The sequence below is a fragment of the Pagrus pagrus genome, assembly GCF_965226575.1.
Source record: "Pagrus pagrus genome assembly, chromosome: 5".
In the NCBI taxonomy this organism is placed as follows: domain Eukaryota; kingdom Metazoa; phylum Chordata; class Actinopteri; order Spariformes; family Sparidae; genus Pagrus; species Pagrus pagrus.
This window is the reverse complement of record NC_140189.1, coordinates 20,765,431-20,777,853: the sequence shown is the minus strand read 5'-3', so window position 1 is coordinate 20,777,853 and position 12,423 is coordinate 20,765,431. Positions and strand designations below refer to the sequence as shown.

The 12,423-nt window shown below is 44.2% G+C and overlaps 1 protein-coding gene across 1 annotated transcript; it reads left to right on the top strand.

Annotated features, from left to right (window-relative positions):
* Positions 1-9,296: 9,296 nt before the first annotated feature.
* Positions 9,297-10,526, top strand: LOC311256927 (uncharacterized protein; the record flags this gene model as incomplete). The annotated part of the gene is made up of 2 exons (XM_084352339.1): positions 9,297-9,327; positions 9,599-10,526. 2 exons carry the CDS (start codon positions 9,297-9,299, stop codon positions 10,177-10,179), a joined length of 612 nt encoding a protein of 203 aa, XP_084208465.1. The 3' UTR covers positions 10,180-10,526.
* Positions 10,527-12,423: the final 1,897 nt, after the last annotated feature.

The following is a 12,423-nucleotide window of genomic DNA, read 5'->3' as shown; positions in this document are numbered from 1 at the left end:
CATGATTTCTTTTTTCCTTTTGTGAAATCTAAAATAGCAGATTGCATTCATCACACACAACTTAATGAAATCCTATATTTCATTCTTATTTATATTCCTCTGCTCCTACCGCAACGTTTGAAGTCAAGTTCTCAGTGAGCTTGTGCAATCCATTATTAAACTCTCGCCATGAAAGCACAAAAAGGGAACGTGCCCTCAAGAGTACAAGACTGTTGTCTCTACCTTAAGGCAGCCATTTGAGCCACGTCGCGTTCCTGTGGTGCCATTGTTACCGTAGGCGGCTCGACATGGCAACATGCCTTGGCTCGGCCTGCTTTCCCCTCTTAGAATGATCCCCTTGTCTTGTAGCCAGCTGGGTCATCGCTTCCCCGTTTGGAAAAAAAAAAAAAAAAAGAAGAAGGCAAGAGAGCAGAAGGAGAACAGGAACGGATGTACGTCAAAGGGAAAAAAAAAAAGGGGGGATTGGAAAAATGGGGCAAGGAAGCAGAGAGACAGATAACCTGGTGGAAGTGAGATGAGACTGGGAGAGTATTTAAGCAGGGAGGATTTGGTTTTCACATCTTATCTCTCTTCCTGAGCAACTCCAGCGATGAAGTGTCCTGTTATTTGGAGAGGTGCCGGATCGCCCCGGCAAACAAAGCCCTCACTGGGCCGTGCTGTAATGTGCTCCCCCGTGGCCCGTCTGCTCTGTCAACACACACAGAGATTCAGTTACAGCAGACAGATATAGATCCACAGCATGGTTGGGATTAATATTGATTCGTATTATGATTACGCCAAAAGAAATAGGGTGAAATTGATGTTTTCCAACAGAAACAACACTCATCTTTATGTGAATCACGATCTGTGCCATTGAATCGCCTACAACCAGGTTCCCAGACTGTATCTCCTTTTATGAATAGCGCTACAGTGACAACACAGAGCCCTGAAATGAGTCATTTTCTTAACGTCGTCGGCTGCGTGTACTATCAGATGTTGTCTGCTGTTTATGTTCATTCAGCTGCAACCATCTGTGGCTCGGCGCTTGTTTTCTGCCTTGTCGACTCTCGAGGCCAGTGCATTTTGGCTCTGTTTTGTTTTTGGAGGAGAGGTCGGATGAGTGTTCGGGTGGGTCTGCGTTGGGTTGGTATGGGGGGGCCACACAGGGGGCAACGAGCTGGGCCCTGTCTAACAAATATGCTGAGCAGGCAGTTGGCATCTCCGAACGCTCACTGACGCAAACGCAGCCACACAGCGGGAGGGAAGACGTGCAACAGCCCTCCTGAGCACGGCTAATGACTCAGAGCTGTGAGGTTTTAGATCTAATTGCTTGCCTTCGTCTTCTCACTCTTCGTTGCGAACGGTTAAAAATGCATTAGCAGGCAAACAAGCCATTTGCTTCCCTCGTCCTCTCTTGACAGCAATAACAGGAGAAGTCCACGCTCACATAGAAAAGTATCATTGCTGCTAATTACCTCGGATTGGATGTAGTGGAGAGGGAGTGCAGCAGCCTGAGGCCTACCACTGCTTTCTCCATCAATATGTGTGTGGAAGGGAGGGTGTACATGTTATGTTTAAAGGCTTTTGTCCATTCGCACATGTGTATGTACGTGAGCTCGAGCACTACTGTTCGTCCTTGACGGCAGCACAGTTTGCCCGCGCTGCCATGTGAGCCCATATGCACCGAGTACAGTAGCGCTGGCTCGGGGCCTCTTTATCTCATTGTGTGTTGGGTTATTTATAGTGAGCCAGGCATTGAGTCAGATGTGTACCGCCACTGCTCCTCCAGCATGGCTACATATGCTCTGCTGCGCCCCCCTCCTCCTCCTACTCTTCATATGCACATCCTACAGAGAGCAGCTATCAAAAAACATATTGGCCCCCTGAACGCCACAGGGACTCGGACATGCAAGGTCAGGAGGGGGAGTTCCCAAAGGGGGGAGGGACAGAGCAGGATGTTAACTTCGGACAAGGTCTGGCAGCTGAAAGAGAGCAGATTAGGTCACCAGTGATTTACAGCGCTGTATCTACTCATCTCTCGCTCTTTCTCCGTGTTGTCTCTTTATTATTCTCTTTGACTTTTCAACCTTTTCTTCTCCCTTTTAAGCTCCAAGACACCACAAGAATATAGTACAAGTAGGATGGGAATGAGGGAGCATGAAATTAGCTACAAAGGGAGTGAGTCAGAGTGTCAGGAGCCCAGTTGTAGGATTAAAAAGGAAAGCAAAATGGATAGCTGAAGTGGCAGAGACTGAAAATATGTGAAGGAGAGCATAAGGTGGGGTGCAGCGGCGGTGTGGCAGGAAAGGAGAAATACCTGATTGGGCAAAGCGAGGTGGAAGTTGTGACAATAACTGACTGAACTGAAGAAAGCATTAGAAGGCAGTTGAACTTCCTCTGCCAGACTCAGCTGCAACGTTAGAAAGATGTTAATTGTGTCATTACAAATGCAACACATTACAACTAAAATGATGTGCTGATGCCATGCGTGGATTAAAGGGCCTTCTGGATACTTGGAGCCCAGCAGGCCTCTATAAGAAGTCACTGTTTTTTAACATTTCTCATTAAAAGTCAAAGAGCTCAGTTAAGAAGGAGGGATGAACTGATTAAGTTTTTGCTCCCGAGAAGTGCTCATTCAGTGGCGGACTCAGGATGTTTGAGGGGCCGGGGCAAAAATTAAAAAGGGCACCACATGTATGTGGGGGGGACACCAGTGCGCAGAAAGTCATGATTTATTTACAGTGAAGAGAGGGCACCACGTTTTGTCTACTGGAGGGACACCCTAGAGGGCACTTTTGCAGAATTTTTCAAACATAGAGGCACCAGGAGGGGCGAGCGGCCCACCAGTGGTCTCACGCAATGTATATTCCTTGTAAATTTTGTTTACTTTTTCCCAGACAAAGCAGTTGCACGGTACAGCAAGCCAACATAAGTCAATCATTCAATTTAAATCTTTTCTATTCATGCTCTTTTACTGCCTCACTTTTTAAAACAGTTGTTATTATGGGAATATTATGTTTGTTTTGTTTCTGATTCTTTTTTTTATAGGTACAAGAAATATTTTCTCTGTTTTGTTAATCAGCCTCAGTTCACTAGCTCGGGAGCACTGTATGTTTTTATGGCAAAATAAATTGAACCTCACTTGGTGCTTTAACGTATCTGTCCCCACTGTCTCACTGTTTATAGCTGATGCCCATCAGTTAATTTCTTCTATAGTTTCCGTTTCTAATGGTTCTTTCTTTGCAAACATGTCTCAAGATGGCAAATTATATCTCATGAGTTTTAATTGCATGCCATCAATCAGTGACAGAGTGATGTTTTTTACACAGAGGCGCTTGTAAATGTTTGGGAATGAGAAGTTTTGCATCTTCTAGTTAAAACAAAGCAACAAAGCGTCACACTTCATGTGTTTTATTATATACTTACTTATCAACTTTGTGGAAACAATGTGAAAGGGCCGTGGATGGTCACTATGTCTCTGCTGATCCAATGTATCCTGCTTCAAGCAGGGAGTTGTAACTGTCGGTGCTGTTGTTAGGATGGGATTCACCTCGGCCATCTGGAGACTTGGGCTCTAATCTGTCCCTCTAATTATCAGTAATCTGAACAGTCAGGCTTGTCCTTGGTGCTGCAGTAGTCCCGGGCAGGGTTGGTCCTGGCTGAAACCAGGCAGGAGAGGAGAAGCAGGTGGCAGGGGGGCTGCAGGCTCTGCGGGAGCTGAGGGGTGCCAGGATGGGCTTTAGGATGCTTAGGCAGGCTGGTGACGGGCTGCGGTAGCCAGGCAGCAGCTCAGGGTGTTTAAAGCAGGGGAAGATAAAGAGGAGGCACGTGGAGCAGGTGAATCAGCAGCACACTTGGATCGGATGTAGATTTGTTCAAATTGGGAAAAATAAAGATCATATAATCTTCGTTTCCACTGCCAAATGAATAATAAAAAAAGCTTAATTAGTGATGACAGGCTCACAGGTTGCTTTCCTCCATCTCTTTCCCCCATTCTTTCCTCTAACCTCTGCTCCCATTTCTGTTTTTCTTACTTGGCAGCAGCTCGCGGTCTCCAGCTGTTAACGTCACGCATTTCCTCGACATTATGTAGATTGACAGATTTGTAATTGCTCAGAGACTTCTGAGCACACTCCAGTGATTTTGTATCTGGGCATCTGTGCCTATGCCCGAGCATGTAAAGTTAGTCTGCAGAATATAGTATTACCACGTCTGATTACGCCTCCGTATGTATTTGCTCTGACGGCAATCAGAGATGAAAGACAATGACTGAAAAGACTGTAGGTGGTGAGGCCCACTGTGTCATTAGGCGCCATACTGATCATTTCACAAAGCAGATGTTGGATATCGGAGCTGAATGCTAGGTAATTAGATATAAAACATGCTGTAATTGCTGAAACGATGTAGCGTGAGCTCCCTTTTTAACAGCAGGGTAGAGCCATATGCACAACTTCACACTCTGGCTAAAAGGTTTCTCTCAGTCTCAGAGACATTACTATGCATTTGTGTAGCTCTGGCCCCTGCACATCGCTGTGGCGTTACCATGGAGATGTCCTCTTGTTTGCCAATCTCCCGATCCTCAGGTCACAACACCTGTCAGCAGCCACAGTGAATTTTAAAAAGTACCCACAGGCTGATTGACCTGGTCATACTCGAGGTAATTCAGAAGCAGCAGATACATTCATTTTTAAACAGCTTCATGCTACATTCAAACATTGTTGGGTATTCAACACAAACTGAGATGAAATGTTTTTGAGCGAGGTTGTTTAAATGAGAGAACCTGTCATGATGTAAAAAGAAGCAGTTCAGTCCTTGAGGGTAATACACTTATTTGGGTTTTTTTTCAACATTTATAAGAGAAGCTTTTTGTCTGTATGCTCAGTGTGAAGCTGGAGTCGCCAGTAAACAAGAAAGCGCGATGTAAATGCAAGTCCATGAACCAAGTTAAAGGGGCTTCGCAGAACTTCTGTGTTACAATCTGCTGACATATGGCCAATAAAAGAGGTAATAATACATGTAAATTGCTAGAAATTGTAACATAGAGCCCCTTTAAGTCCCAAAGTCCTTTTAGGCAACAAGAATGTGCCCTAATGACTAGGAAGAGAGCCATAACTTTACTAATGGTCAGCGGGACACAAAAACTGCATGTATGGAATTGCCATTTACAAACCTATAAAAAGACAAAGTCATCCCATCAGAGCACTTGAATAAATGCAAGTTTAATGTATAATCCTGTGCATAAGCATGATGTCCACCTCTTCCGTGCCTATTAGAAGTCTGTCTGCAGAAGCACAAAATCGATTGTAACTGTTACAATGTGATTTTCTTAGTTAATAGTGTGTTCAGGTGATATTCTGTGACCCAGTTCCAGTTCTGCTAAACCTCGAACAACCTTCCATTTAAAACTCTTCTCTTTTCTTCTGCTGATGATCGTCAATTTCTTTTATACTGATTTTAATGTTGCTCAGAGATATTTGTCTCTTTCAGCAGGCAGGCAGGAAGACATAACAAAAAGCAAGGTTTGTTGACCTAAAAGTTCCCCCAAAGAAATCGAAGACAGGCAGCAAAAGTAGGAATCCAAGAGCAGAAATAGCTACACTAGGTACTAGCCGGGATAACACGAGGACACAGTCAGCAAACGCAGGAAAAATGCCAAGAGAAAACAGGACCAGGAAACAGACGTGAGGACAAAAACAGACTGACTGACAATGAGAGAGGGAAAGACACAGACCTAAATAGCCTACACAAGGGAGGAAAGACTAATAAGAGGCTGGTGAAACTAATAGAGCAACCAGAAAAGGCGAGAAAACACACAAAGACAGGAAGTGGAAAGTAAAACATGAGGATAAATCTACAAAATAAACAGGAAACAACTAAACCAGTAAACCCAAACCTTGACAAAACCATTGTACATTTCAATCCATCCTCAATATGAAAACAACTCCTGTACGCTTTATTTTGACTTTGGGTTTGGATGAAAATACCCTCAGGAGTTTTTAAGAATAATGGTGTTTCACTACTTTGTAAGGAGTACACAGTGTGCTATGCTTCAGGTGGGATGATAATACCACACGGCACACCGTAGAGGAGACATTTTGTGACGGAGAGGTGCTAAACCCTGGCAACAGTGACACATTAGAGTTGCTAATAGCAGTAATGATGGCAACGGAGGGATGTGTCACACTGAACAGATGGGAGGGAGAGAGAGGCAGCGAGAGGAGAGGATGTGTGAGAAAGTGCTTTGGCTTTTGCATATATCCCTGGAGAAGTGGCCCGGGGAAACGGGTTGAGTGCTCTCTTTCGCTCTTCTCCTCCATAAGGCTTAGTGGTGGAGGAAAGCATGGAGCCCATCCCCCAGTGGATTATTCCTCCGACACTGCTAAGCCCCCACACTCCCACGTCCACGCGGCCCTCAAACACATGTATTCATTATGAGAGACACTGAATGCACCGAACACACAAACAGTGCAGAACATGTCCCTGTCAATCGCTCCTTACCCTGCATCTTCTTTCTTTCTTTCTTTCTTTCTTTCTTTCTTTCTTTCTTTCTCTGTCCTTCTTTCAAATGTCAGTACATGCCCAGAATGCAATGATACACACAGACACATGCAAACATCTACACCTACGCCTATAGTACGCATACATGTGCTCACAATACGCATGCATGCACAAACACACAAGAAAACACTCACTTTCTATTACACACAGGCTTGTGCACTTTCTGTCATATGTCCGCACACACACACACGCACACACACACACACACACACTACACACTCGTATTCAGGTATCCATAAAGCCAAGGAAGTGGGAGAATATTCTGCGCCGCCTCCGTTTGACACAAGCAGCTTTTCCCGTTATATAAGCAGGTTACCGTGACGATGAGCCCCATCGAAGGAAAGAGTGCAGGGCCTTGCGTGTCTTTGTATGTCTCTGCACATGTGTGTGTGACTGCTGCCGTGTGTGTGACATTTTGTACCTGCTCGTTTCTGCATGAGCGAGTCAATTTTATTAATAGAAACCCAAAATCACAATCACATTGCCTCAGTGGGCTGTAGCATCTGTACAGTGAACGACATCCTCTGTCTTTAGACCCTCGATTTGAGTAAGGAAAAACCAGCTGTTTGTGTGTATTTTCATATAGTGTGGCAGTGTGTACTGTATGTGGCTGCTTCACAGTGAGAGACAGCATCTGTGTGACTGTGACTATTGGGTGATGCGGTCCATAAGCGCTATGCATGCATGACCATGTCCAAACCTATATGGATGAATCTGAAAATGTACGTATTGGAGTTTTTTTTTCTGTCCTCTGGGTATTTTCTGATTGTCCAGCGTCCAACATTCAAAAGGAAAGGCTAAAATCTCTTCTTTTGGGCACGTGCAGCCGTATAGCCTTTCACTTTTTCCTCCGGAGGCGCTATGATCTGTTGTTTGTTGTTAACAGAGCACGTCAAAATTCTCTGGAAATGGATCACATGACAAGAAAGCCTGAGAATGCATAACAATCATATGTTACGGCCAGGCTCCGGCTCTGGTCTCCCAATCCACCCTGCAACACAAAAGAGGCAGTGAGTGCAGTGTGCTCTCTATGGTCAGAAACCCAGGATTAGTGTGAAATGGAAGGCCCAAAAAAGACAAAAAAAAGATGCTTTTTGAATTTTATCCGATTTGCTGTGGACATGGGCAATGTTTGCTGTGACTCGCCTCCCCAGTCTGAGGCTGTGTACCATCATGTAGACAGCGGAAATCAAAGGAAAGAGAATGGCTGATTACCCGCTCACTGGTTTCCAAAAAATAGGATGTTTGTACAGAGAGGCGAGGCAATTCAAAATGGTTAATGGGCTTTCAAATAGCACAGAAAGTGCATGTGCCACTCCAACTACTCTGAGAAGTCGCAGCACAGCAACCACCCCTGTCCTCACACAGAGATGAGATGAAAAATCAACATACCGTGAAAAATGGCCTGTCAGGCTTCAGTCAGGCAGGTTCACACCATCAGTTCAGGCACAGCGTTCCTTCTAGGCTAACGTACGTAGAGGCAAAGGTAGAAGGGAATTCTGGAAATTAAAGACCGTCCTCCGCTCTCCTTATCTCTCATTTCCTCTCCTCTCCTGCTGAGCTCCTTTCTCAGCTAATTTCTGTTTCCATAATGCTCCTACAGGCTGTCGTGCCAGCATGTGTGTACTTTTGTACTCTTGGAGACAAAAACTTAAAAGCTCAACACTGAGGTGCTTGTTTCTGTGCCAGCCACACACTACTGACACACTTTGATAAGGCAAACAAAAAAAGTGAAATGTAATCAAATTTCTGTGCAAGGCTCCACTGTTAATTAAGACCTTCTTTCAAACAGACCAGAGAGCCTGCCTGAGTGTGAACATTATATCTTCTCACTTATCAAATCCTATTTTTTTAAAAAGGAATAGTTTCACATTTTGGGAAATGCACTTTTTACTTTTGACCTAGCTTGGTCCTTTGGTTTTTGTACAGAATAAACAAACAAGATATATCATATTAATTGAGCTTTAGAATTACTCCCCACTGTTCGACATATTTTGTCTTGTCTTTACCCCTGGAGATAGTCAGGGTAGCTGTGTCCCCCCTTTTCCTTTCTTAGTGCTAAACTGAGCTAACAGACTGCCGGCTCGAGCTTCTAATTTAGCATACAGACCTATAGTAAGAGGTATTAATTTTTTCATCTAACATTTTCCCATAAGTCACTTCTTTTAAATCTCTCACAACCTCCTATTTCTATATTGTTTTTTTCACTCATCCTCCTTGGACTTTGACATTTTGGTAAACACTTCTTAGCTTTATTGCTTATAGTTTAGATAAGAGCATTGGCATCACGCTGAGGTCTGTACAGTAAATATTATGTAGCCAAGCTGGAAACCAAAGGAAAAAACTAGCCAAGCTCTATCTTTTGGTTTTTCTTTAGGTTGAACAAACAATTTATAGCGTGTTAATTGGTGAGCTGAAGATGTAGGCTACTGTTCGGCAGACTTTGTTACCCTCAGGCTAGCTGTTTCCAAATTCCGTTCTAAGCTAACAGACTGCAGGCTCTAGCTTCATATTTAGCATACAGACATACACAGTAAATACTATGTAGCCTTGCTGAAGCTGGGAAGTGATTAGCTTAGCGTAGCACAAAGACTGGAAATGGGAAACAGCTATCCTGCCTACCAGCTCCTCTAAAGTTAACAAATTAACATGGTATATCTTAATCTGTGCACAGAAATGATGTACGACTTGTGGTTTCAAGGGCAGTTATGTGCTTGAACAAGGCCTGTTCCTCAATGAACCATTTAACCATTGGTGCAATGTCTCCGCTGGCTGCCTTGCAACCTCACGGTGATGACAAAACTGCAGGAAGTTACCTTGACCAGCTGTTGTTTAGTGAAGCAATAGCTCTTAACTTAGCTTGCTGTTTCCCTAGAGACCTCTCCTTCCAATGCTAAGCTAAGTTAAGCTAACACCTGCTGGCTCTAGTTCCATAATTACAGTTCAGACATTAAAGACAAGAATGAGCATACTTGCCAAAATGTAAGCAATTGTACCTTAGTAAAAATATTTTTTCTGAATTTCACACACCTAATGTTGTAATTCTTTCTTTCTGCTGCAGGTGGTTCATCAGTGATTTCCAAGGCAACGACCTCTGACACCCCAGCTTTGACCGAAGTGCTGACCTCTGACCCCACAACTGCACTAACTGTATCAGCCACGGAGCATCCCAGCAGCACTGCCCGAACCCAAAGCCTTCCAGAGACCAACAGCATCACAACACTGGACATACGAAACCCGCTGCCCTTCGACTCTCCGCCTCCTCTGACACCTCCTCTTCCTCCTCCACCTCCTCCTGCCACCAACAGCCCTGACCTCCCACTTCTCTCCCCTCCAGCCCTGCCTCCACCTCTACCCTCTAAACCGCCCTCTACCTCCAGTCCCCCTCCCCTCCCAACGCCGCCTCCTGCCGAGAGCCCCCAGCGTCCGACCACACTCAACCTGAGGACGCTGCCACGGCCCACCGTCAAGGAGAACGGTGGCCCCCCGCCAGGGGAGGAAGAGGATGAGGAGGAGAGGAAGCTGCTGGAGGAGGATCTGAAGAAATGCATTGCCGACTTTAAAAAGATCCGCTTGCCCAGAAAGTTCCCGGATCGCAAGAGGCACTGGCAGAGTGATCTGCTCAAGAAGTACAATGCATAGACTGCTTTGCTGTGGCACTATGGCGAACAAACAAAGGCTTTTATAACTATGGCGAGGACATGTCGTGAGCTCTGGACTCCAGCGTTATATTCACGTTGCTCTGTGTGAAACATGTCCTAGCTTTTGCATGTCAACAGTAAACTGCTTGATTAAGTGTAGTGTTTAGGCTGAACTTGTCTAGGAATCACACATACATGATCAAGAAATGTTACTTTTCCCATCATAGAAAAAAAAAAATCCCCATAGAGAACGTTAGTGACACTTCTTTTTCCACCAAACTATGTGGAGACACCACAAAATACTTTCTTTTTTTAACTGACTCAAAGGATAATATATGTAATTTTGTTAATTAGAGGTTTCTGCCCTGCTCTCTGTACCGTGTCCACTGATCAAACAACTGCAAGATGTAAGCTAAGTGTGAATTATTTGACCATGCTGATGCAAAAATAAAAGAAAGAAGTGAAATCTCTGGTGCTAATCATCTAAAATATCTCACCTCATCAATATTAACCGTGCGACTTCAAAGCCTTTCTTCTTCTCCTCTCTGCCTGTGATTCAAAAGCTCGGCAGTTTCGTTCATTTTGTGATTACATTATCTTCGAGCTCGCCATGGAAGGAATTCAGAACGAGAATGCCATGTACTGGGAAGCGAAGTGGGTAATTACTGACGGCCAGAATGTGGAATAATAATGCCAATAATGACTACATGAACCAGTGCACAGTGCCATTTGTTCCTCTATCTGCTCTGCATAATGTTCATCCAGCTTCACTAATGAATTACCAGGTGTGTGTACGAGTGTGTACCTAGTCCTAGACCTTATTATGGGGTATGTTGCATGAACAATAAAATCAGAAACTGTTCGTCATTTATCTTTTCAGGGACCCTGTGAAGTAATTCTCAGCATCACAATACTCACCCACTTAAAGTGTGATGTGTTGGGAAATACGCTTATTTTATATGTAATATGTCTTTCAGGGTTCACCATCGCGCTCGTGTCTGTGCATTCAGTACAGAGCGATACCACGTAGGGGTTAGCTAAGCTTAGTTTATATGCAGTGTTTTATTTATTCTAGGTTTAACATTTCCGTGTGTGGCAATTGATAAGCTTTAAAGGGGCTGATAGGTGTATTTTTGATAATGTTTGGTGAGAGACAGGCTAGTCATCTCCACTACTTCTATTCCTTTTGCTGGGCTAAGCTAATCGTCTCCTGACTCTAGCGCCACAGGCTATTAAATGGATAGACTTGACACTTCTGTCAAACTTCTCATCCTATTCTCGTCTAGAAAGTAGTTTAAATTAGTGATTTTAGATTTGCAAACAAATCAAAGTTAAAGCTGGGGTTGGTAAGAGTGTAGAAACCAGCATAAGCAGGCTAGATTTTTAAAGAATAACCAAAAAAAGGTTTGCACTTCAAAGAGCTGGTCTTCTAATCACTAGTCCAGTTAGTTTCAGTAGTTTCAGTAGTCTACACAGGTTTCCAACCAATGAAATGGTGGTTTCTACCAGAATCCTATTTCCTCGAGAGGAGACCATCTCATTTCCTGCAATTTTTTCATGTGCGGCTTCATATGAAGAGCAACAAACATTACACAGACCCTCGACCGCATCCAGAGATAGAGTGCTGACTTATTGAATGCAGCCTTGAAGATGTTTTGTTGCTTCAATCGTGTCTGTTTTGATCAGGTTATTTTCTCAGTCTGTGTCATTTGACCTGAAGTCTAACATGCTGCTCCGTCTCTGATCGTAATGAGCCTGGTGGCCGTCCACAGCGTCTCTGTTTAAACGTCTTAATGATGTTGTCTTACGGCGGAGTTTTCTATCTGCCGCGCGCCTCCAGCCTCATGCAGTTCAGCTGTCCTGGGTTATTATTGGGTTAAGACATTAATCCTCAAGTGTTGGCTGAGAGGCGAGTTTTATCTCATTAAACATCAGACAAATAGAATAGTGTTATCGGGCGCACTGGTAACCGCTGAGGAGCAACGGAGATATCCTCTTGCTCTGAGTGGAGGATTAACAGCAGATTAGGGTTTGTCACAGTCCTAAAGAGCCTCGGAACAGCAGGCTATTCCTCTCGCAAGCTACACGCTGTCGACAATTTATAACATCCAGTCAGTCTTTGCCGAAACATTTCACGCCGACATCAACACTCAGGCTGTCTCCAACCGGCTGCTGATTGCTGAGAAATCCATAGAAAAGATTTTACTTTGCAGCTCATTAGGGAGTATTGCCTCATCAGCTCCTT